Source organism: Penicillium subrubescens (genome assembly GCF_028828155.1).
Source record: "Penicillium subrubescens strain IBT 31985 chromosome Unknown utg000009l_segment0_segment0, whole genome shotgun sequence".
NCBI classification, from domain to species: domain Eukaryota; kingdom Fungi; phylum Ascomycota; class Eurotiomycetes; order Eurotiales; family Aspergillaceae; genus Penicillium; species Penicillium subrubescens.
In genome coordinates, this window is record NW_026643159.1 from 289,089 (window position 1) to 314,621 (window position 25,533).

General features: G+C 46.5%; 8 protein-coding genes across 8 annotated transcripts; 7 read left to right on the forward strand and 1 right to left on the reverse strand.

Moving 5' to 3' along the window:
- Positions 1–4,784: 4,784 nt before the first annotated feature.
- N7473_011173 (BTB/POZ domain-containing protein) lies at positions 4,785–5,622 on the forward strand (the record flags this gene model as incomplete). Its single annotated transcript, XM_057157112.1, has 2 exons — positions 4,785–4,846; positions 4,905–5,622. The coding sequence occupies 2 exons, from the start codon at positions 4,785–4,787 to the stop codon at positions 5,620–5,622; spliced, it is 780 nt and encodes a 259-aa protein (XP_057004234.1).
- A 3,520-nt stretch (positions 5,623–9,142) lies between these two features.
- On the forward strand, positions 9,143–9,889 carry N7473_011174 (uncharacterized protein; the record flags this gene model as incomplete). Its single annotated transcript, XM_057157113.1, has 1 exon — positions 9,143–9,889. The coding sequence occupies one exon, from the start codon at positions 9,143–9,145 to the stop codon at positions 9,887–9,889; it is 747 nt and encodes a 248-aa protein (XP_057004235.1).
- Positions 9,890–10,119: 230 nt separating this feature from the next.
- N7473_011175 (protein kinase) lies at positions 10,120–11,669 on the forward strand. Its single transcript, XM_057157114.1, has 2 exons — positions 10,120–10,377; positions 10,431–11,669. The coding sequence occupies exons 1-2, from the start codon at positions 10,260–10,262 to the stop codon at positions 11,189–11,191; spliced, it is 879 nt and encodes a 292-aa protein (XP_057004236.1). The 5' UTR covers positions 10,120–10,259; the 3' UTR covers positions 11,192–11,669.
- A 917-nt stretch (positions 11,670–12,586) lies between these two features.
- N7473_011176 (uncharacterized protein) lies at positions 12,587–13,278 on the forward strand (the record flags this gene model as incomplete). Its single annotated transcript, XM_057157115.1, has 3 exons — positions 12,587–12,714; positions 12,768–12,932; positions 12,987–13,278. The coding sequence occupies 3 exons, from the start codon at positions 12,587–12,589 to the stop codon at positions 13,276–13,278; spliced, it is 585 nt and encodes a 194-aa protein (XP_057004237.1).
- Positions 13,279–16,076: 2,798 nt separating this feature from the next.
- N7473_011177 (ankyrin repeat domain-containing protein) lies at positions 16,077–16,988 on the reverse strand (the record flags this gene model as incomplete). The annotated part of the gene is made up of 1 exon (XM_057157116.1): positions 16,077–16,988. One exon carries the CDS (start codon positions 16,986–16,988, stop codon positions 16,077–16,079), a length of 912 nt encoding a protein of 303 aa, XP_057004238.1.
- A 513-nt stretch (positions 16,989–17,501) lies between these two features.
- N7473_011178 (uncharacterized protein) lies at positions 17,502–17,917 on the forward strand (the record flags this gene model as incomplete). The annotated part of the gene is made up of 3 exons (XM_057157117.1): positions 17,502–17,539; positions 17,597–17,716; positions 17,851–17,917. 3 exons carry the CDS (start codon positions 17,502–17,504, stop codon positions 17,915–17,917), a joined length of 225 nt encoding a protein of 74 aa, XP_057004239.1.
- A 1,382-nt stretch (positions 17,918–19,299) lies between these two features.
- Positions 19,300–20,436, forward strand: N7473_011179 (Piwi-domain-containing protein; the record flags this gene model as incomplete). The annotated part of the gene is made up of 1 exon (XM_057157118.1): positions 19,300–20,436. One exon carries the CDS (start codon positions 19,300–19,302, stop codon positions 20,434–20,436), a length of 1,137 nt encoding a protein of 378 aa, XP_057004240.1.
- A 2,889-nt stretch (positions 20,437–23,325) lies between these two features.
- Positions 23,326–25,344, forward strand: N7473_011180 (uncharacterized protein; the record flags this gene model as incomplete). The annotated part of the gene is made up of 3 exons (XM_057157119.1): positions 23,326–24,192; positions 24,508–24,543; positions 24,601–25,344. 3 exons carry the CDS (start codon positions 23,326–23,328, stop codon positions 25,342–25,344), a joined length of 1,647 nt encoding a protein of 548 aa, XP_057004241.1.
- Positions 25,345–25,533: the final 189 nt, after the last annotated feature.

Here is a 25,533-nt window from a genome sequence, read left to right on the forward strand (position 1 = left end):
ATGTCATTTCAATGACAAAATATGGCTTCAGCCTGCTGTGTTGGAAGCGGCGCATCATGGCCACCGCGCAATGGTGTCGCTTTTATTTACCCTGTCCAATCAAGTACGCTTTCTGCCAAAATGAAGCCGGTTTTTCCGTCAGCACATTCCTGAACTTCCTGGAGCAGCAGTTCAGCCCTGCAGTCAATGTACTGCCCCTCTCAACAGGCAGTACTACCTCAAACAGTCGGGAACATGACGCATGAAATAAGATAGGTGGTAACGTAATCCAGGGGTTGACCACTCACACCAAAAGACCATACTTAATTTCCTCTGTAAATTCAACCACCATTGCTTTTTGAAGTCACTTGGGAATAAAATTCCGACAATTTAATATTAAGTACTGCGTAGAATTTCCATTGGACACATAGAATATATATTGTCATCCATACCTAAAGTAATCTTCCCATGTACTTCAATCATTGTATAAGCTGGTATCGTTTTCATATCAATTATGGCTACGGGAATATGAATTTGTAATTTATCGCGTTTAGTACATATGGTTGTTTGGGTGTGGCTCGCCCGTGTGAGCAGTTCGCTTGTGAATTACGTTATCATACGGCACTCGGGCCGTATCATACTGCTCTGATCTTGGACTGTACAATTAGTGTCAAAATCTGGCATTGGAGGAATTCGGTGAAGTAATCATACGCATATGTAGCGAATAGTGCTCAGTAGACCTGATCAATAGCTAGCCGGCTAAAATAAAGAGGGGCTTTCATTTGATAATAGGTTTTCGCAATTTCTGGTATTTCGAGCAAATATCGTTCAAGCAACAGCGTAGCATCGATCATACAACGCGGAAAGCAAGCCAGCAGGCCCTTCAAGAAAGGGGCGTATCATGGCGATAGCTCCAGCTTTGGGGAAGACATGCTGGCGGCCATCAGATCCACTAGCAATGTGGTTTGCCTGCCTTATCAGTTGAAGATAACTTTTGGGAAGGGGATTGCAAAACAGAAGACAGTGCCCACAGCAATGAGACGATAGAGGAAGCAATTTGCTCAGCTGGTTGCTGTACCTTCATTGGTCGGAAAACTGGAAGTGACACGACCACTAAGTCTAGAAAGGTTTCGATTTCTGAATGCGCGACGTTTAGAACTTTTCCGAGAGTGCTTTGAGCCTCTCGCGTGTGGTGACCAAACACGAATAGGAGTCCCCCGAAAGAGGATCTTCCACAATGTCATGTTGCCGCATAAAAGGTCTCTGGAGCTTGAGGCGGTATTTTTATGAGCTTCTTTAATGGTCGTTGGAGAACCTAAAAATAGAACGAGTTCACACCCTTTTCTGACCATTGTAGTCGGGAATGGGTCTCTGTGCCCATCTAAATTAGGAATTTACATGTACTCGTTCATAGTCCCATTAGCGCCCTTTCGTTGGCAAATGTATTGATTTAGAACCTCAGTTCAAAAGGAAAACTGATCTGCACAACCTTAGGCACGTTTCCGGGTCTCATTGACTGCCAATTTTTCTTGGCACGAACTTGCCGTGGCGCAAGTGGTCAAGGTTAATCTAAGGGGACTAGACTAGCATCGCTCTCCTTTCTATAGATGCTGGAATGAATTTTTTGATTAAAGCGAGATGGCTCTGCAATGGGACGGGCCCTGCATATTGCGGTATTCAATTGAGCCCCAGCATCCAGTGCTCTACAGCCAAGCAAATAAGAGTTATTTTAACTAGGGTTGATGTGTTTACCCCGGAGAAAGAGGTGGCGCTTGGACCAAAATCTTCCGTACGAGTGACAAGAACGAAGGCAAAACGTCCCACCTCCCCGATACCATCCATGGCGGATGAAAATTCCTGACACGGAGCTCACTGTGCTGAGCTCGATATAGTGGCTGGTATGTACCAGAAATAGAGAAAGGTGAATGCGGCTAGCAATGCCGACACAATTAGGTACCTGACATCAAGATCAACACTGCGCTTTCAACCTTACAACCAGGAGAAGGGACACCACAATAGCCATTATCACGTCCTTTCTTTTCAATTCTGAGTATATATGGTTATTATTCATTTCTGACACCATCTTAAGACAAAACTATGATGAATGACATAATATAGGCCATAATCAATTAAAAATTACCGCGATGATTAATACATTGTGTTATATTTGGGAATGATAGTCTGGTTTTACGTTGTTGATTCAATATTTATCATCGACATGATTAAAGCCTGATACGTGGCCCACACAAACAATGTACATAATGATCCGAATAATACGGAACTGCTAATGGGAGTTGAGCTGACAACCTCTTGCTAGCTGCTCGGATTCTACAATTCTGATAGCAAAGAAGAGTGTTTCCAAAGCCTCGAGACAAATCAAGAAAATGTCTCTGCTCAGTGTGCCTTGCGAATTACTCCTCCTTGCAGATTGCTTGAGTATCGGGAAAAATATAAACTCACTGGCTAAATTCAACTACTCTACTTATTCTCTACTAAATCCGTACTGATATCGACGCAATTTGCTAAGGTCGGGAAGTTCGGGTCTGTTATGGGCAGCCCTACAGGAGAGCGAGGCAACTCTCAAAAATGTGTTTCAGAAAGGGCAGTTGTTAACGTGATCGATAGTGTCGGCAGAACACCGTTGTCTTGCGCTGCCGGGAATGGCCACGAGGGGGTAATGAGGCTGTTAATACGACTTGGAGGGTGGATGTCGATGCAAAGGACAACTTCAACGCACAATGTGTTATTTTTCGCGCTGGAAAATTGACTACAGATATTGAAGCTCGGGCAACAGTAGAGGGTGATGAATGCAGCGTTCGGAATCTCTTCCAATTACCTGGATTCCGTGTTCCGCGATCCTTTACTTCTTGCCCCTCTGTGCTGACCGTGGACCGTCGGCGCATTTCGTCGTATTTTTCGTGGCTGCTTCCATGGAGTGCAGGTCAAGAGAAATATCCCCTTAGATATAGATGGTGAGCATATTCCGCGTTGGCCTCTTTTCAATTCTATGTATCAATGCCTCAAGCTTTGGGGCGTAGTACTAGAGATGCAGCTTTTTTGGGCAGGCCATGATAGACTGGCGGCTGTCAGATAGGACGCTCGAAGTTAGACGTTGAGCACAGACTCGACTCGCCCCATAGGTGGGACGATAGCCTTTGAGGAAATGAAGTTTTTCGATCAGAGACAGGGGTTCAATTACTGGAAATCGCAAGAGGTGAGAAATCCCGATGTCTGGGTGAGCTATTTGAAGGCCCTTCGACATCTTCTTGTGCTTCTCGTCTAAGGGGCAATTCATGACTCGAACTAGAGCCACCCGGGAGTCGCAGTTGATTGCCCCTTATACAGAAAGCAAGACCCTCCGATTGGAATCGGTAATTCGAGCTTTTCCAACATTTCTGGGTGAGCCAAAAGAAAGTATCGAAAGCAGAGCATGCTTTTCCGACGGGTAAGTTAAACCCCTTGTCTAACAGGGAAGGATTAAGATTCTCTAGACTACGTTCATATTCCCACGCCCCGTCTACCGGTTGAAAAGCTCAGTGTTTTCAAAACTTTCCTAGTACTGCACTATTCCTCAAAGACAAGAAAGGCCAAGAAGGTACCAGAAGTCTCACAGCCAAGTTCAATCAAATCCAAGCCTTTGAATGTATATCAAATTTAAGTATGTGGACCATCTAGGAGAGCATGAGGTATGTTTCCAAGTGCGTTATATCGCCTTGACAAGACTAATCGATTGGGAGCTATGGCACTTGATCGAGTGGCCAATGGGTGAGAGGATCGAGTTGACCATCAGACCCAACAACCTGTCGATTGTTCCTGGCTCTTTAATTCATGATCACTACTGTACAACTCAATAACAACAACAAAATCACAAATTGCTGGCAACCAGCTGGGGATGAGGGAGGGGTTGGGAAGGGATAACGTAATTATTTTCGATGTAACACTGAAGTCAACGATTCCGCTAAAGTCCAAGGTAAGCTCAAGTTGTTTGATCTCTGTTGAAGCCCAGGGTTGATTGAATCGAAATAATAGGGGATCTTGCTGCCGAGAGCTCGTACGGGGACTGCACAGATGACAGTCTTGTTGGGATACAATGTGATCGTGAACAAATCCCGTACCGTGGATACTTGATCGGTTCTAACTCATGCCATCGGCAGTACGACCGAGAACGACGTTTACCACAATTCATACATCGCAAGTCCTCTCTCGGCTTTGTTTGCAAACTCGTATAAGGAGGGGGTTGCATCAAATTGCCCTGCTCGTGAGGCTCCAGATCATATGAGTCTATCATTGGAGAGGCTGCGTGTCGCGACCAACTGAGACGTAAGAGCATGAACCTCACGGAGCGCCTTCTATCAACATACCTATCTGATAGTCGAAACCACACACCGGCCATGAACCGCATGCCAATTTCAGACTTTGTATTCTACAGAGATGAAGTATGTGTTGTCACTTCTGATCGCCCATATAAGAGTGGAAATTTGATTAAATCAACCAACACCATAAATAGACTTGTGAAAATAAACGCACATATAACAGAAAAAACAAACTAGTCTTCCATGCTGTCGGCATTATTTTTAGCAAGAAGAACGGGAGGCTCGTCGCAGGGACAGCTACCAAAACGAACTCACCCTGGTGGTATTTGCCTTGCACTCATCTTTATTTAGTAACTCTCTGGGTCATTTAAGCATTAGCGGGGCAATCCAGGAATATCACACTCTTGGAACATTAGACGTCCATGGCGACAATAAATACATCTAAGGATCTTGTGTCTATCGACATCAATCGTCCCACAGGGTGTTGGCACAATGGAAGACTCCAATCTGACCACGATGACAGAGGTGTGCTGTGCGAGTGAGTTTGTTGCAAAGTACGCCTGGTTCACTTCTAAGGGTTCAAAGGCTATCATTCTAACATCAGTTCCTCAGCGTTCTTCCACTCTACTGTGGTCCCTATGTCAGATTGCAAGTGGCGTCCAGTGACCGAGAATATACGGTGTCTAAAAGTCTTCTCTGTACCATGTCGTCGTACTTCTCAGCAATGCTTGAGGGGCCAATTCTAGAGACCCAACACAGTGTGTTCGCTCTCCAAAAAGTTGAAGGCGTCGTTTCAGATCAGAGCTTAGAGGCTCTGATTCAGTGGTTGTACCTCCGTGCGGTAGTTTTCGCCGTGGATGACCCTACAGAGCAGATCTCCGCAGCAATAGAGCTAGCAAGGCTGGCCGATATGTGTCGTATCAGTGGGTTAGCAGCGCCCATGGCCGAGTATATCCAAAAGGTTGTTCTCAGTAACCCAAGCCCCGAGTCTGATCCTTATTGGCGGCACGCAGATACCAATACCCACTATATAACTTCCCAACACATTGCTTCCGCATGCACGCTACCACCAAAACACCCTGTTCGTCATGTCCTCGCTAAAGCGTCGGTGGAGGGATATCTTCGGCAACAAAATTACAAATTCTTTGAGGAGACCCAACTTTATCCCTCCTTTGGGGCTGACTTGCTCGCAGAAGTGAGCATGGCCCTCGGTGGCCTTATATCCAATAGCAATGTGGCTTTTGAGGATCCTATCAGTGGAGTCAGAGTGGAACTCAATACACGGAAACCAATACAATGGGGCACTGCTGATAATGGAATGACAAGTTAATGTTACGTCGCCATAGTGATAATTAGATGAATTTCGTGCAGTACACGTTGTCCTTGTTGGAAAGCAGAATGCATTCATCCTCGCCAGAGGGTAAAGCACGGATGTGCGAAAATTTTTGACCCAATCATTTGTGAATTATTTTATGATAGAAAGACAATCTTACTGGCTCAACCGATTGAGAGACTCTACAAAGACACGAAATTTGCACCTGAGTACTGATGTAAATGTGTTCTTTAAGAAGTGGGACCAACAAATGTATAGTACTCTAGGTGCAGCAGCTCCACCTGCTTGGTCAATATCAGCAAGGAAGACGAATGACTCGTCTTGACCACTATGGCAGTTCCAACCAACGGTAGGCCCTGTAAGTTAAGTTGGTCTTCTCACAGAACAGTGAGAGCGCAACTACAACAAGACTAAATGAAGACGAAGGCTTGCGCAGAGGAATCGCCCTGAGGAAATTGTCCGACATTCGTAAACAGCGTCTTTACATAATCATCAGCAGTGATCTAAAAATGGCGGTCCACAAAATACACCAAAGACAAAAATGGCCGTCAAGAGCAGATCCGGTATGAGACTCGATATTTGATTTTCTGGGAGCCTGGATTTCATATTCTAAGTTGGATATCAGTGGACTGTTTCCGCTGTAGCCGGGTCTCCTTTTCACTGTATTCCAAGTTTATCGGGAGAAACCCATGCCGCGCAGAATACTAAAATCATGGCCGATTGATGAAGACTTCAGCTTAAGTAATGATGACGATATATTGAAGTCGCTCTGGAGGCTTCCTTGTAGCAGCGACATATCGTCGGTTAAAGCGCACAATCGTCGATGCCAGGTTCTTCCCATAGACCATGCTTCCACAGGCCTGCGAGAGCCGCCAAAGAGCGTGCGCCTTATGCTGTCCGTCAGTAATGGTCAAGTTGAAAACCTGGGCCAAGATGCAGGGTCAGACTTGCAAGAAATTTCGCGTCTAGCCGACCCGCAGAGCTTGCCAGGAGAACAAAATGACGTAGTAGCTACGACCTCCGGAGTTCTGATACGCGAGTCTCATGACGACGACGGGCCACCATTCCTTATGTTGCAAAGCGCCACCTCGTTGGATGAGCTTTTTGAGCGGGCTCGAGTTCACGGAGTGAACCTGTCAGACTATCCCACTGGGTTGTTTTTAACAAAATCTGTGCTCAAGAAGACGCACCCCGAACAGTGGGAATTGAGAGAGATGGGGATCTTCTCCTCCTCTTCGGGGCAGACTCCATCGCCCGGATCGTGGGAGTATTTTGAGCACCTCGTACCGAATGACAGAAGAAGATCATTGGACTGGAATGTCCAAAGCTACTGCGACCATTACGCATACGAGTTGTTTATTTGTGCTTACATAACAGGGGCAATCCTCACACAGTGTCCAATGGCACCGCTATTTGACAGGAAACGGTATGATGTGCTGCGACTGGCTCCCATGGATCACCAAAACCCACAATGGAGCGCTATGCATCGTGCTCTTTGGCGGATCTGGAGCTTTTGCCGAATTTTCGGATCAGGTAAAGGACGCGAGTGTGATCTCCAAGGTCAAAAAGCCTGGTTGGAGGGATGTGCTACCGATGGAGGCAACAATTGTGCTCTTCGCCGCACCAGTTTTCAGAGTGAAGTCCTCGATAATCCTCCGGAATCATTTGCCTGGGGCAATCAGCGCGGATTATCGATTGATGAACTAAAAGACATGATGTTCTTTTGGCGCTGCCTCCAGCGTCTCCTACGAGATCGCTTAGAGAGAGATTCGCTTCCTGAATTCCTGTGCATTGGCCATGGAACAAGTTTTGTTGAGAAAACCAAGACTGGTTGGAAGGTTACGGACCATGGGATAGACTCATTGCTAGCCTTAGGGTTGGCCGCGACCCACCTCCTTCTGTCGCCTCATGATTCGCACCCTCTCGTAATTGCTTACAAACTATGTTGGACAACCAGTCCAGTGATACCAAACGAGTCCTCTAGTTTTGCATTTTTATTGTATCCGTGCAGTGAGCGGCTAAGGGAACTTGAGAACATGGAGGGAACGTCGATATAGATGAAAATTTTCTACTGCAGTACAAATATAAATCAGAAAACGAAGGCCTGGTTTGATAACAGGGCTCGATTATGGCGCGCGGAGGTGGCATTGCATTAACACCAGTAACTTACCAGAAGGAAATTTAGGTACTGTAAATGATATTTTGAACGGATTGTGACTAAGGGCTTGTGGAGAGAAATTCTGGGCCAAAGACGCTTTCATGTCCATTTATGGATGTGTGGACACATTCATGTCTATTTTTGGCCTAAGTTGACCTACTGTTACTGGTGTTATAAGCTGGACTACCTCAGGCAATCATATCACGGCATCAAATAGCCGTTGTGATTGACCAAGATGATTTTGCAAAAAAACCAGCATGAAGATATATTGAAAACGCTAGGGGATTTTTCAAAGTTGTCGTACTCAGATATGTTGGACTACCCACAACGCCTGGATGAGTGTTCAACGCCGAAATTCTCACGTAAAGTCTATCTGATTCTCCACAAGTATATTGACCACAATGAGGGTGGTTTTTCCGAGACACTTCAACGGACTCCTGGTCTAAAGAAAACGCTGGAGGATTTACTCTGGCTACAACGCGCCGTACTCAATACACCCAACCCATTGGATGGGGTGAATCATACGCCACAATCAAGTACATCTGGGCCGACAATGAGCCTCTGTAAACTTTTAGCCGAGGCAGAAGAATGTGCGTGGATTATCATCGATGAGCTGCCACACTATGAATTGAATGCGCTCGGGTGTTGAGTGTTCCTAGGTCTGATTGCCAATGGTCAAGATAGGTTGAGGAGAAGCATCCGACGTATCACCCCTGGAGATGTCTAGGACCTTATTGTGTAACGAAAAGGAATTATGTATCATGATAAAATATATTTCCATCAAATTCTTTTTGGTCTGAAGTATTGACCTGACCTACTGTAATCGCGCCTTGCGATTTCTCCACCACAGCCTAAGGACGATGGATTGAATCCATCACCTATCCAGGGCCAACGTCCGGCTGCATGGCTTCTGGATTTGTATTTGCTCTAACTATAGACAGACTGAGTCCAAAAATTGCTGATATAAAATTTAATGCCAGACAAAATCCCCTCTACGCTAGCATTTGGGGCCTTGCGAATACGAAACGGTTTGAAACACCTGAGACGAAATGCGGTTTGCGACTATTCCACACGCCCAAATCCAGCCTGAAGATAATTTTCATAAAGTCCGGAAATATGAACCATGCAGGAACTCCAGAAATAACAAGAGAAAAAGAAAGGAAAAAGAAAGCAAGAAAATCAAAAGGGTAATGCTTACAACGAAAAGGAAACTGCTATTCAGTATTTGAAATCCTATGAAAGCAATCTCCCCGGAGAAACTGCCAGACTTTTGTGATTCACGACAATTCATCTGGATTATAGGAGCAGCCCATACATAACCAGATGGCAGTTCTATTAAGGTCAATATGGGTCACAATCATGGCAACAGTGGCTCTAGGTAGCAGTCTCAGTCCACTCATTGATAGAGATCATCAAACCTCCTCTTGGATTAGTGCTTCATCTACCACAATCTGGACGGCTTACCCATCAGATGGGATCTATACAACATCGGGGTTTGGAGGGTCCACTGAACCAAGTGGCTCCGGCGATACGTATGTGGGCAACGTAGGCAAGCCCTATGGAAGCAATATCATCATTATTCCGCCCGAACAAGCAAGTAAATACAAATATGTCGCAAAATTTACGGGCTCGCCAACAGGGGAATGGAAAGTGGTTATCTGGAACAAAATAGGTCCTGGCGGTAGAATGGACGGGTGGTATGGTAATGCCTGTCGTTCTTTCGCGCTGGCGGCCGGGCAAACGAAATACGTTGCCTTTGCCCCAAACTCCCAGGGTGGTTGGGCCATGACAAAAGCGGCATCGATCCCCAAAGATCAATATGGCGGCTATGCCTCTACTTGGGGGGAATTCGATTTTGGCTCCACCGAAAATGATGGCTGGTCTGGCTTCGACGTTTCTGCAATTCAAGCTCAATATGCACAATTAGAGGTCCAGGGCATGCAAATCTGCTCCGCTCTCAACAAAGGTCTCTGCTCATACATAACAAAGGGTGCAAAGGTTGTTCACAATGCCTACACTACATCCACCGCAGAGCTCGGAGGCATTGGGGGCAACCTATTGCCTGGCCCAGTTCGGTTAGCGGTGGAAATTGGGTTTGAAGAGTGAGCTCTTCAGTGGGTACTGCGCGCTGTTTGTCGACCATCTTCGCGTGATTTCAAATTGCAAATGTTCGCAACTATAGAATGCCAGAATCGCAGCGAACTATTCAAATTTGACCGTTGATTCTTTCGCCGTATGACCGATATACTGTAGTAGGTGGGGCTAGGGCACAGCCTTGGCGGGAATTTTTAAAGCAGAACCTGAATCCGAAAATACAAATCCGTCACTAGTCTCTTGCCTATTCCTCATGTGTGTGTAGGCTACGTTTATCCTGCTCCGGCCATCTGAATCGGCTCGGGGACGTTCTACTTAGACATCCTAATGCCAGACAACCTAGAAGGCTACGCGAGAGCCATGAAAATGGTACGAAGAGACCATGTTCTACGTCAACGTCGCTGATATCTTGAAGCAAAGACGCCCCGACACAAAAAAGGCATCTGGATATTATCCGAGGAAGAGCCCTGCAGACACCGACCCTCTGGTCGAGAATCAAGGTTTGTCAACCACTGTTCTCTTCTGCATCAGAGTCTGATAAGATTTATCCAAGAAGGGAAGGTCACAGTAAAGACGGAGCGAGGCTCGGGGCTCTTCAGTCCGCAGAGCAGTACCCTCCATCATGAAAACGAGCTATACCGACAATTGAGCCCAAGCCAAGGAGTCCCATCAGTTTATCGGCACGGCCATCACCGGTTTAAGAGAGGACATGCCTGCGGATGGCGATATTATCTGGTTATGGAGCGGCTGGGCCCTACTCTTCACCACGCTGTGCAAGTTCGACTGGGGAGACCGCGACTGGCAAGCAGCGGCCTTTTTTTCTCGCTAGAAGAGATTGCGGACATTGGAAAGCAGATGGTTTCCACACTGAAATTTATACACAGAAAAAACTTCATCCACGGAGACGTGCAACCGCGAAAAATTGTCTATGACCTGTCTTTCAAGCGCATGCTTCTGATCGGGTTCGGGGCTACTCAGGACCTGGAACCGTTACCTCGCCTGCCAGCAGGCGCTGAAAGTTCCATTGTATTTTCAAGCCGCTTCCATCAGCAAGGGGATGCCCTGTCGCGGAGAGATGATATGGAATCACTGGGATACGTCCTGGTATTTCTCTTTCGCGGGCAGCTCCCGTGGCAAGCGCATGGTATGGCAGCTGATTCAATCTTGTCAATGAAGTCTTCCATCGCAACGGAGAATCTATGCAGTGGTCTGCAGCCACTGTGCGAGTATATGAACTCGGTCAAAGCCCTTGCATCTGACCAGATACCAGATTATGACAATCTCAGCCGCATGTTGGGGCTTCTGGCTTCGTGAAGTAACTTAATGTCTATGGTAGCTATGTATTTTCGGGCTGTCTTTGGGCCCAGAGTCTTGTTGACTCTGAGGGCCAAACTCTGGTTCCTTACTGAATGATGAACTATAGCTTCTTAACAAGCCTACGGAAGGTCGCTTGACATCTCCTTTACTACACGATCGAGGCCTCATGATCATGGAAATATTTCAATTATGGATTTAAAGCCCTCTGAGCTGGATAAGTCTTGATCGAAAGGCATTACTTTGCACCAATGGCACAGACGTTATAGGAAATAGAACCAAATTCCAAGGCTCGGTCACGAGCGAGAATAAGTTCGGCCTATGTCTTAAATTCAATACTCTACTTCACAGAAACACAGAAAGTTTGTGCGTTGCTCCACATACTGTACCTGCTTTTTACATTACACAAGCCATTGAAGGTAGCTAAATAAGGCAGTTTCTCGCAAATGCGTGAATTTGGAGATAATTTGGAGATGGATGATAAAGGAAACTTTCAGAGTTGGGCCCACTCCTTGATAATTTGCGAATGGATTCGTTGCAGCTCATTGTAAGACCAATAAATTTAAGTTGGATATTACCCTCCAATGGATTTTCTCGGGTGATTGCTATTTGATATGTGCTGAAAAAGCTAACACAGAATTATGAACTACGGAACTATAGAAATACTTTTCTCTACCTCCATATGGTAGAGATACGTAGAACCGTCTTAGGGGGAACGCTTTGATTATTCCGGGATTAAGGTACGGAGGCACATTACGTATTGAGCAACCGGCCAACGTGATTTCAGTGTCAGCGAAAATTGTACGATTACGTATTGTTCGATGTGCCCTTCATTAATGTTGAGGCCTCTAGCAAATGACCCATAAACGTATCTGGAGAGACATATCGTGAATTTGTGCAGCGTCATGCTGTAGGAGGTCCCTCGCTTCAAAGTATCCAACAGCTTGGCTATAAGCACATTAAAGAAATATATTGAGGAAAGTTGAAACAAATGCTCGTCTTTACCTCGATTGTGGAAATTATCAGTTGGGTACTTGAAGTAGACAGTCGTCAATCTCCGATATATGACTCTTCGCAAACTGCGCACAGATAGGGCGCCAGCCACCGACATCTGAACAAACCTTGGAGTACAACACGATACCGGTGAAATGCCCCATTCATCCATCTCAATTGAGAAGCAATATCGTGCTTCATGACACTTGTCGGTCAAAGCTTAAGAATGCATGATTTCGTCATTCTAAGCCAGAAATAGCCAAAACAGCCCAAGCCTAGACAAGTAGAGCGGGGTATTTGTATCTCAATGGCCCACCAATTTAAAGCAAAGGAGCTGGTCACTCACCTACGGCTTATGACAACGAAAAATTGTTCGCAGACGACCGCAACTGGACTGACCCAATGGAAGGCTGGTCTCGAGATGCCAAGATGGTCAAGACCGTAGAGGAAAGCGACAAACTGCGTCGGACATATCTCCGTTGGCATTGGCGAGTGATCAACTTCCTACCTCCAGTGCTCATTCTCATAAGGTTCGTCAAGTCTCAAGAAAATACTTCATTTTGGCTCTGACAACTGCGCACAGCTTTTTGCTTTTCCCACTTGCGCTACGTGACTTCAGGACCACAACCTCGAGCAGCTTGGGTGTAGGCTTAGGAATGTCCTTCGCGCTAGTCGCGAGTGGATTTCTGCCTTTAATCCTTCTCCCGTGGGCAGCGGCGAGATCACGACTGTCACTACTGGGGAATAGGTAGTACAAGATCTGTTTCTTTCTCCGTGATCAACCTACTGATCGTCTGACCAGGCTCTCACTCGTTGCTGATCTTTTCGGTGTGGTAAACATCGGACTACACATTGCTTATGGCTTGAAGCTGAGTAACTTATTGGTGACTGCGCTGGTCCTGGCAATAGGTCAGGCAGTATGCTTCGTGGCGGCTGGTATCCTACTTGTCATACATAACCGACGACCAAAGACTGTGTTCACAATTTCTCGGAACAATGATCCACTTCAACAGTTACAATTTAAAGATCGAAAGATGGAGCAAGCCGCGGGGCCCAGCCTCGTCGACCCAATCTTATACCAGACAAGAAGATAAAGCAATCCGCTGTCGATTCCGACCAGCAACCAGACAAATAACAAGACGTTGGAATTTTTGGGTATCTCGTTATGGAGGCCCACCACCAGAGGCGTGATCATAGTGTATCTCACACAGTCTCTCTCTTCCCGGCGAGATACTCGGTACCAGCCAAAATGTGATATATCGTAATATGATCGACTTCATTTTCCTAGCGTGGCCTTTCACAGTTTGACATATCGTCACTTTCTAAACTCCCTTGCTAAGAGCTCATGGCTAGCCAAAATCATTTGCCATCCTTCCGAGAAAAGTAATGGCCCTATTCGTCTAATTTATCATAACTGCGGATAATCACGACGGCTGTCTTTTCCGAGATTGATCCAGGAGCAACAATCTGCAATAATATATCACAGATTTTGTGATACCATTGCACCAACCTTGACTAAAGGTTTATCGAAGAGGTCTCAAGGTCGCTGCAACTCCAAGTCATTTTACATCGTTCCATATCAATGGAATTGAATTTGTAGCCACCCTGTTCCCCAGTACGGAGATGGCCAGTCGATTGGTAAAACCATATGACACCACAATCTTTCCTCGGCGATGGTACGTCTTCAACCAGTGCCTTGGTCCGGAATTCTCGCTTCTCGAGCCACCCGCTAGGCTGCTTGAACTTGGGCCTGGTTGTGCTGGAGGACAATCAACTAAGTCCTGCAGAAAGGCAACAAGTTGCTTGCGAATTGTGGATGTGGAGCATAGTAAGCACCTGAAAATACGAACATTCGCGCAACCTGGCAGTGTTTGGCGAGATTCTGATAATCCTTGTCTGAAATTACGAGCTCGTGGGGCTCAGGGTCCCAATCGTTAATAATACAGGTGTATGTGTGGCAGGATCATAGATTTGTCGTAAAGCGGTCCCACCTGGAACCACTGAGACGAACCGCGACGCGAAGTGCCCGGTACTGTATCTGTGCTCATATTTTTTATTATTATGCAGCAATTCTTCATTCAATACCAATAAGTGGTGATATAGATCATTAAGCCCCTTTTAGAAGTAATCGTCATTTATTAACCGTCGGGTGCGGCTAGTAACTAATAGGTTTAGCCTAGCGCGGAACGGTTAGGTCCTGCCCTTCATGTGAAGTAAAGTGGAGAGTAAAATCATGCTTGATGTGAGTTTGGGGCGTAATATACACAAACTGATATAGTACCTGGCTGGTAGAAGGCATTTGACTTAGAATACTTACAGCCCAAGGCAGTACTGTTTGTCGCTGTGGGTGTGGTCTGTGGTCTCTCACGTTAGCTATGCAAAATCATGACCGCAGTACTCCGATTCGTTCTCAATGCCTCGCTAAGCGCCCGGTGGAAATTTTACTCTTAACATTACTGCACGATTGCACTATCGTCAATGCATACTGTCTTGGGATAATGTGCCGCCGCCTCTATAATATTTGGGAGCGACACGAGCGTACTGTATCGTTGTATATTGTGGTACGTGATGCGCCAGTTGCACTTCTGTAGTTGGAATACTGATCAGGAAAGAGCACCTCTTGGCATATCCCAGATTTGACGCTACCTTTGTGTTTGCTGGCGTGTAGATACCCACTATGGCCACCACACGAGAGACGAGGCTCATCTGTCTCCTTAGCCGCACTGTTCGGGCAGCTTAAGTCGTCATGGATAGAGTGAAAGGTCGCGGTCTCCTTTTCTGCGGCCTTGATCCTCTTCGGCTAGATGAATACGTACGAGTGTTGCTCGATGCCCACAGAACCGGAAATCTAAGGACCAGTAAGAGGGCAACTGCTTTTGCTTTTCAAACAAAACCTATGCACCTCACCCAAAACTCCCGTCTCCTGCAATATGTTAGATCTGGAGGTAATTTGTGAAGTAAAAAGACTTTCTACCAATGTTTTCTCTTCATAAAGTAATCATAGTACCAATGCTAGGTTTTTGACCACATGTACTGCGTTATTTGTATCGCAGATTAAAACTGTACTCGTGGACGAATCTCCCTTGTCTTTAATAGACCGTTGTTGCAAAGCAGCTTGGCTCAGCATGATACTGCCATTCTGTAGGTCTAAGGAACGCCTTGAGATATTACATAGCTTTCATGAGAAGAACCCTCCTAGTATTATTGTGGGGACGGCGAATTCTAGTCCAAATCAGGACGAATTAATTCTATTTTACGTCACTCCTGAATCTACGGCCTGCCCTATGATGCTCGCCTTCGCTTCAACTAATGCGGGCATTTATAGGTTTCAGTCGGGATATTCAAGGATGGCCCACTGCCATTTTTCCTGATTTCTCCTGTATCTTTATGCGTAGATATTTTGGGAAAACACGTTTTCATCGCGTCACGACTCATAATTTCCCTGTGGTGAGTCAAGATCCCCTGAAAACAAGACCCCTTGAAAGACAAGATGTTACTGAGAGGCCCTTCTCTGATAGTATGCCCAGTAGGCTGCGGACGATATAGCGAAAATTTTCGAATATAAAATTAAGGCAAATTATTAAACAAATACCGCTTTCCAAGGTTGAAATTCACCACAAGTCGTGATGGAAGGTCCGTGTGTGGACGCTTAGATAGTGGTTAGGGCCTTTTTCAATTGAACTTCCATGAGACCACTGTAACAGGCCCGGAGTGTGACTACCCTCACCACCTCGTCCGAGACATAAGTCAAACCGAACTGGATGCCCGTGACAATTTCACATAATTGTCGAGGCCAGTACTAACAATGTCGTGTTGAGAAGCTCAACGGGGAGTACCTTCAATGTATCAGTCATAGTATCTTTCTCATGTACGAGCTAGGAAACTAGCTGACTCACCACTTATACATTATCCAACTCGCATGACTCGCCCCATGTCTGACAAGCAGATGAACCATTTCCTGATTACCCTCTAAGAGGGCCCAGGCCAGGGCCGATTTTCCACCGCCATCGACCTCGTCCGGGAGAGCTCCTCTCTGGAGCAGGAGCTTAGCCACAGACACATTGCGATATATCACGGCCCAGATCAGGGGTGTCCTGCGGTCGCTCGACTGCTGAGCGATGTCAGCGCCATAGCTGAGCAGTAATCGCACCATATCATAGTTGCCTACAATCACGGCCCAGATAAGTGGTGAGTGTTTGGCCGGAGATGTCGAGATAGTGGGCGTGACCGTCTCATTGGAGAGAAGAGCTGCAGCAATGGAAATGTCATCCGAGATGACTGCCCAAGAGAGGGGTCGATGGCCACGATCATCAGGAAGCTTCATGTCAGATCCGCCCTCAATCAGTGCTTTCACCAAGTCAAGACGCCCTTGAATAATGGCCATGATAAGTGGAGTGAAGCCGTGACAAACCATATGATTTGGGTTTGCACCTCGCCGCAACAGTTCGCGCGTTAGGGCCGGCTTGTTGTGTTTAACGGCCCAGAAAAGTACGCTTTCACGCTTTTCGTTTTGCCGGTTCACATCTGCTCCTGCATCCAACAGCATTCGGAGACTCTCATACTGTTGATATCGCGCTGCAATTATGAGAGCCGTATCACCTTGACGCCTCTCTGGTGTATCTAAACATGATACGTACTGCGGAATTTGTATCAGAATTCTCATTGTCTTGTGATGGCCCCATGCCGCTGCATAGTGCCACGGTGTCATGCCCTCGCTGTCACAAAGGCTCATGTCGATATATTCGGAGTTGATCAGAAATTCCGCCACCGTTTTTTCATTCCACTTTGTGAATAGGCGGAGCATTTCGCACCAATTGAGGGGTTGGTTGAGCATAGCTCGTAATTGTTTGTTGGCAACTGCAGTGCTTGAACGGCCTCACAATGGGAGATCTTCACCGATGAAAGCCAGACCTTAGCAGTTATGCGAGTGCAGATTAAAAAGTTGACAGATTTGGCCAAGGAAAGAGGGACGAATGGTATAGGAGAGAGTGAGAATCCGTAGACTGAGCTGCTCCATGATCAATATATGAGAGAGATTGAGGCCATAAGTTGCTGATTCCTTAACCTACCAATGAGATTGACCACGACGATGTTATGATAATACTACGCATTGAGATCACATTACTTCCGAATGTATTTGTCAAACTCTCCATGCGCAGAATATACTCCGGTTACTAAGTCTTGATAGATAGTTGCGGTCCGCAAAATTAGTAGCTATTTCAATACTGCTTTGAAACAGATATTCTACCAATCTTTCATTAAATACCACCCCTACCTTTATATAACGAACCTGTAGAACCTGGAAACGATGACCAAAATGGATTCTGCCCGCGACAACGGCAGAAGTGACTTTGAGTGCGTTTCCCTGTCCCTCAGAGAACGGTTCTAGCAACAGTGCTAACAACATCTCAGGATTTTTAATGACCCAGACGCGGCTCCAGCACCGGAGCGCGATGTACATGAGATTGAAGATAGTATTGCAAGTTATATCGCCTCCACCACACCGAAAGACCTATTCCCGCATCGTCCAGGGTACGGGACACTCGGGCAACCGAACATCTTGCAAACGAACCTTGCCGCTATTTGTCTACCCCAGCAAGACTTGTTCTGTTACGAAATTCGGATTGAAAGTTCGATCTCACCTGCAGAGCTGAGACCCGCCACAGTTCGGCGGTTGATTTCCTTGCTGCTCAAGTTACGCTTTGCACGAGAACGGACCCTGATGGTGACTGACTTTCAATCAACACTGATTTCTTGTGTAGAAATCCCTAGTATTAAAGCATATCGACTCAAACCGTCGTTTGAAGCTCGAGGCACAGACACTCATTCCAGACCGATCTACAAGATATACTTCCTCCTGAGATGCAAATCGAGCGCTCAAGGAATATCAGAATATTTAAACCCCGCCCAGTACGAAAGGGTCCCCGAGACTCGACCAGAATTGTTCTGCACATTACAGACGATATTGAGCTTCTATGCAAACCAAAAAACACTTGGAATGAACATCGCTGGTGATTCTCCGCAGTCTCGCTCAAGTTTGAGCGGACGAGAGCTAGGGTCGAGTTCGATCTCTGTGAGAATATACAGGGCAACGGCTCGAACGCTGCTTATTGTGACAGCGAAGCAAAATCAGGGCCGTTGGTCAGAGCCGTTCTCTGCTTTGATAGGCAAATATTTATCCAGCTTCCCAAACAGACTCGATCAGCTCGAGAAATTGTTAAAAGATGTCCGTGTCCTTATACGAACTACTTCTCGCCGCCGGCACCACACCGCCGTTAGATTGATCCAAGGTCTGGCGGCATGCACGGATGGGGGGCATCTTCGACACCCCCCGAAAGTAAGCCGCTTTGGGGCCGGACCTGAGGAAGTTGAGGTTTTTCAGGAGTCCTCACATGCCTCACTTTCACAACCCCGTTCAGGCCATGGCTATATCTCATTAAGAGCGTACTTTGAACAGAGTAAGTGTTTCGTGTCATTGGCAGAACATGTACTTGTCTTATTGATAATCAAGAATGTGGGATTACTCTAGATCCAAATCTGCCTGTGATTAACGTCGGAACATTCGAGCAGCCCCTGTACTGCCCTGTGGAGCTCTGTGAAGCCCAGCCAGAACAGCTGCTTGTTTGGTTATCAGCCCGCTCACAGAAATGCCAGCAGGGGTTTTCTCAGACTTCCACGACGGAAAGCATTAAGAATCCAAGTATGACAGGGTGGTGTGAGAACTGGAATGCACGACTTGTTAGTACCATGATAGCCTGGTATCTGTCTGAACCTATGGATAAATGCTCATCCGTTGAACCCACCAGGCTAGGATGAAAATACAGATTTTACCTGATCCAGTTTCTATATACAGTCGCGTCCTCGCTCCTCCGCGAGTGCTATACGCGGGGCGAACCACAGTCCGGATAACACACGGAGCCTGGAGACTATGCGATCATCGAGTTATGAAGGCCGCCCAATTCCGGCCCTGGTCCTGGCTCTACCTCGATCTTCCGAGTAAAAACGTCGCTGAACTGAAATCTCCAACCCTTAGACAGCATCTCGGTCATCTTCATAAGAGGCTACGACGTATGGGAATATTTGCATCTCCCGTTGCCACTGGCCAAAGGATCCAAATGAACGAGCTTACTGCGCAAGCGCAAATCAAAGAGGCTGTGGGCCTCCTTCACGCAAAACAGCATCCATCGATGATTCTTATCATTGTCTCGCCTCGGGCTCAGCGGTTCATTCATCTCGCGCGGTGGGCTTGTGACATCATCCATGGCGTGCCTTCTATCGAAGTGAAGGACGACTGGCTGACGCGGAACGATCAAGATCTGTATGGTAAGATTGCCCTTCGGATGAATCTAAAACTGGGGGGTCAAAACCATTCAGTCGACCCAGCCGACCTTGGATGCTTCGCAAATCGTTCCACCATGATCGTGGGCGTCACTATAGAATCTGTACCCGCCACCAAGGGCGGAGCGTCCACCGTTAGCATCATTGGCATTGTGGCTTCTTCGGGCCATGGTATGTCTCAGTGGCCCGCGGACATTAGCATCCAGGCGAGGAAAACCGGCCTTCTCCACTGTCTTAATACATTGATAGAATCCCGACTTCATTCATGGCGGGAGGAACACGGCAATCGCATGCCTGAGGACGTTGTCATCTTTCATAGTGTCGAGTCGGACGGGGATGACGAGCTTTGGGTTGAGCAGGAGCTACCTCTTCTTCCGGATATGTGCAAAAAAATGGCGCTCGGGGTCGGTCAACACGGTCCGTTGCCGCGGATTACAATAGTGCTCGTTGATGAGCATCATGATGCACGGTTCTTCCCAACAGCCGACACGGAGAGCTCCAAATTTGGCCAATCACTTGCTGGGACGGTGGTTGACCGCGGAATCACGCAGCCGGGTTGCTGGGACTTTTTCCTTCAGCCACTTGGTTTGATGCGCATTGAAAATCGGCCAGTTCGCTATTTTGTGATATTTGATGAGGTCTTCCGCCGGCGCAGTTCTTTTCCTAATGCTTGCCTTGGACCAGCCGATCTACTACAAGATCTCACCCACAAGTTGTGCTATCTGCCTGGGGAGTCCACACGAGCACAAGGTGTTTGCTCACCGATACACTACGCTCGTCAGGCTTGTGCCAGGATGCGTTCCTACCTCCACCTAACCAATTGTACTCCTCTCGCGTCGAATTTCGACGGATCGGTGGACAGCAGTCGAGTTGAACTTCACTCAATGGTGCGAAATACTATGTTTTACCTTTGAGGATCTCTGGGCATAAATTGATTTCGAGCATTTAAAAAAATGGATAAGTTCCTGCCAACACGACTTGCCGTACCGGAAGTGTTAGCGAACGACCAGTTAACTGGTCGCAGGCCATCTTACCCCCTCCCCCCAAATTATAATAGGATGACAATTTTCCTCTCATATGCCACTCAACTATTACGTCGATTCTGGTATCTTTCATCGCTATTTGCGCTAAGCTAATTCTATTCTATAAATTGCCTAGAGTACCCAGTTCATATTACAGCATCGGGCTCTGGAGAACATTCATTACCTCCAGGTGGCGGTTCCGCGATCGGGATAATCGTTGAAAAGATTGGCTCGCTATTCAGAGGGTAAAGCGATACAAAAGATACCACAGACACCCATCCTGATCGGAGGCCGACAATGGGTGTATTGTGTCATGGATAAAACAATCAACACACTTCGACGAGACAATGACTCTGGAGTGGAGGCGGCAGTTCGCACAGAACAATGAACCGCAAAGTCTAGCATCACAACGAATAAAGTAGGAAATGGTCAATGTGTGAGCTATAGAGATGTAATTCCGGGCCAGCGCAAACTTGGAGACAAAGGCGTCCCAAAAAGGCGTCTCTGACTGGAGTGGGTAGAATCAATAACAGCAGTTACTGACCCGCGAGGATGCTGAAACTAGGCTTAGCGACGGCTATAGTTCACTTGTGTCAGAAGTTGCTTAAATACTGGCCGGTTAACTTACGCGAGTATTGTTTCTCAGAACGGCTTCGAGAGGAGTTCTGTTCCCACCAAAATCAATATTGGCTACAGCAATTCCGGTAGTAGTATCTAGCTTCGGCCACGTGAAATACACGTACAAATTCCTCCAAATCCCAGTCCCAATTTCTGCAAAGCTCTCCTCCAACTTTCCCTTCTTTCTTTTCACTCTTATCTTGCACCGTCCCTATATATCTTCTTCAGGAAGCAAGGATGCTCCTTTGAGGTGGAATGTATTACATTGAGTGGAAGAGCGCTGGCGACCGTCTTCGACAGCTATGAGGCACCCTACGATCTCAAGATGTCTAGATTCTGGAGTGGTATCTATGGGGTCTACACAGAGTGCCCGGGGTCCCCAGATCCCGGGCTGTTTGTGTATCGGGCCTGTGGGATGGACAGAAGCTCAATGGACTCTCTTGAAAACGAGTTCAGTTATCAAGTTGCGAAAAGCATTCGCAAGGCTCTGAAATAAGGGGGGTCCAGGAATGAAGCAGCGGTCCTCTGTGGGCCAATGGGATGCTCGTGGACCGTATTGTTGTTGATAGTTCTTCTAGTTACAATTATCAGCTCTTCTGCCCTCCTTTCTAAGGCTATGTCACTGTGAAACACCATTATAATGAGTCGCCGTAGGCATGAAAAATTGCCTTGTACATGTTGCGCAAACCACATGCTTTGATACTGGATATGGTGCTGCACAGCAGGTTCCACCCGGTGGCTGGTTCTACTTGGGTCCTGTTTTCATGTCCTCTGTGGTGTCCCTGATGCTGAATTTGTCCGGAGCCTGCCTATGTCTTTAGCTGATACCGTGCTTCCGAGCTCCGTTTCCCAAACTGGCTCTGACTGCAACGCTGCTTGCTCTGAGGGGGCGCCCTGCACCGGCGATATAAGCATATTACAATGCTGCCACCGCAATTTTCAATCCTAGCTTCTGCTATGCTACCAACAATGGTTTAACAGAACTCGTGCTCGCACTGTTCCAGAGCATCATATGTTAAGAATTATAAAGAATGTGTGGTCACCAATTTCAAGTGATACTGTAGGTTAGGCGGAGTACCGACGAAGATACTTTAGCACTCAAGCGACTGTTCGTGGCTACGATACATCCCAGTTCCTCGTCGCCGCTCAGGCTTTTTCCATTATTTGCTCGCATTCATGCTTGTGGTGAGAACTGAAAATCGTTGTCGACATTGATTTGCTCTTTCAATTTGCGTATTGTATATATAACTCTTGGCGAACAGCCACCTCGAAAAAGTTATACATTATCATTGGCCTTGAGATTATATACGTTACTATAAAATACACTGTATTTTTGCCTTTTCAGACATGAATATATATATTTCCATCAGAACTCCAATCAAATTTCTTCTCATATGCCAGTGAGCTAGAAATGCTATTTAAAGCATGAACCCTGGATATTCCGTCATAAAAGTATCCGGTTGTTCAGATATGAAGTTGTAATTTATCGCACTTAGTATGGTGTTTTGGGGTGATCCGCTCGGCGGGGAACTACGTTATAGTGATGGTGTAATTACAAAATTGGCCGACTCATTACGAAATATTGAAATTTCACTTTTTTTTCTCATTTCAATTACATTTCAAGGGGCTGGTAGTTGCTGAGTAATCAAATCTGCAGCCAATAGGAGCTAACACATCAGGGTCCTGCTGAATATCCTGAATATGTTGTAGCTCATGGCAACAGGTATTGGAATATATATCTTTGACATGTTTAGGCTGCTCCTACCCCTTCGTAGCTACACGCCTTGGATATGGCTAATCAGTCTTCCGGAAAGTCTTCCTACACCGAGCTCGAGCTTCAGAGGTGTTTTGAAATCATACAGGGCGATAAAAAGGTAATACTTGATCCACGAGCTTATTCTGTACTCTCCTAATTTCGGCTAGGTTCCTCAAGCAAAATGCCTCGGATGCTTGAAGATTCGCGCTAAAAACACGACGCGTCAGAGCGAGCATGTTAATAAATGCACGAAAGCACAAGCTCTGATGGATCCTGAGACTACCACGGGGAAGAAACAGAGACTGCTAAGTTTCTGTGCTTCTCAGCCATCTCGAAGTATTGATCAGTTAATAGCCCAGGTCTGCTTCACCGGAGCTAGGCCCTTCAACCTCTTCGAACAGCAAGAGATGCGCGACCTTATCTATGCATTAAGTCCAACGTACCAAATCCCTTCCCGCTACCGAATCGCCGATGATCTTCTGGATGAAGCATATAATGGACTACGGGAGGAGGTGCTAAAGGAACTGCGGAGAACCGAGTTCTTGAATATAACGGTGGATGAGACAACTAATATCCGATCTCAGCGGGTAATTGTGATGACTATAACAACGCCAACGAAGTCATGGTTTATCCACCTGAATGATATGGAAGATAAGACACTTGATGCTCCTGCTATTAGTAGCTGGATCTTGAACAGGCTCCAATGCCTTCTGTTACAGCTAGACAAAATAGCTGACTGGAAGAGAATCAATTCTATCTCGACGGACACCTGCTGCGTTATGAAGTCGGTCTGGGAGAAGCTTGAGCAAACACTAGAACTCCGACACTGTATTATGATTCCCTGTGATTTTCATAGACTGCAGTTAATCATGAAGGATATAGTTGACCTAAAGAACTCAAAAGTCCCACGAGCAGGGTCCGTGTTTAAGCAGGCTCTTGAAATTGTTGTCTTCTTCCAACACTCGCCACTCGAGTACGCAAGAATGCAAGCAAAACAGCTTGAGAAGTGGGGTAAAAAGAAGGCTTTAATTGCGTCGGTTATTACCAGATGGGGAACGCAATATAATATGCTATCCTCGCTTTACGACTCTCAAGAAGCTATCTGCGAGTGGGCAGTTATCACTCCTGCTGCCTCGACTGCTAGGGGAAGGGAGATTATTCGGATAGCGAACTCGCATTCGTTCTGGTGGCAACTCAAGGAGCTGATCAAAGTCCTTAAGCCTCTACATGTTGCCCAGAAACAGTCCGAAGCTCAGAACTCGTCGATTATGGAGGTAACGCAGCGGTGGCTAAATCTTCATGAAGATCTACGAACATTAGCCAATCAAACATCTCTTAAGGACGATTTCTTGTCCTATCTAGATGGCATAGGTTGGCAAAGTCGAATACTCCGTCAGCTTGAGCCTATTCACTGGGTAGCCTATCATCTTGACCCCGCTAGAGTCCCTGGGAAAGTTGACCAGAACTCTCGAAATTATATCGAAGGTATCCTGCGGCCTCTACAGAACGACGACAAAAGCTCTTCCGCTTGGCATGAATGTTTATCATTCAGGCAGAGAACAGGCGCTTTTTATAATGCCTCCCGCTAGAAGGCCCAGAGCCCATCTCTCTTTTGGCTTGAAGCAGTACGTTGTATTAACCACAATTAAAAAGAAGGACTTACTTACGATATTCTTATATAGGAGGACGTTGCTCCGCTTCTTGCACCATTTGCTCGTCGTCTCTGCAATACTGTAGCGAACTCGGCGGCAGCAGAGAGAGCATTTTCACAGATGAACCTTCAGCATACAAAAGTCCGAAATAGACTAGAGCCTCAACGTGTTGAGAAATTACTCTTCGTGCAGATTAATAAACGACAATTCCGGGCAGAACAGCCTCCCGAAGTCGCGCAAGAATTACTACTTCAAGAAGAGGATGACGAGGTAGAGAGGGTTTTGCAGCGAAACCAAGTGCTTCACGATCTATCAGAGGGCTCAGATCAACATCAAGAGCAACATCATGAGGAACCACCAGAGCAACCACCAGAGCAACCACCAGAGCAACCACCAGAGCAACCACCAGAGCAACCACCAGAGCAACCACCAGAGCAACCACCAGAGCAACCACCAGAGCGATCGCCAGACCAACCGGCAGACCAACCATCAGAGAAGTCACCAGAGAAATCACCAACATCTGCCCTAGTTTCAGCATTGAATTCAGCATTGAATTCAGCTTCAGCATCAACGAATCCTGCCCTCGTTTCTGCATTGAGTTCGAGGCTTAACTCATTGTTGAAGCCAACCTCGGAGCTTCCCCTTAGTCCAATAATACCCACAACAGATTCAGGTTCAGCTAATCTTACACGGACGAGGTCGAAGCGTGTCTCTGAATGTTCTCATGGAGCTCTAGATGATTCCGAGCGACCAACCCGGCGGCGGCGAGGATAGATAGCACCTGATATCGATGTCCCGCTCTTCACAATTGAAGCTTTTTATTGGTAGAATAGAAGATAATCATTACCTTTTTAGGACTAGCTCAATTTCAAGATTTCAAGGCCCATTTCAAATTACATTTCAAGCAGCCAAATTTCAGAAATTTCGAAATTTTGAAATTTCATTTTGACTTCCCTACTACGT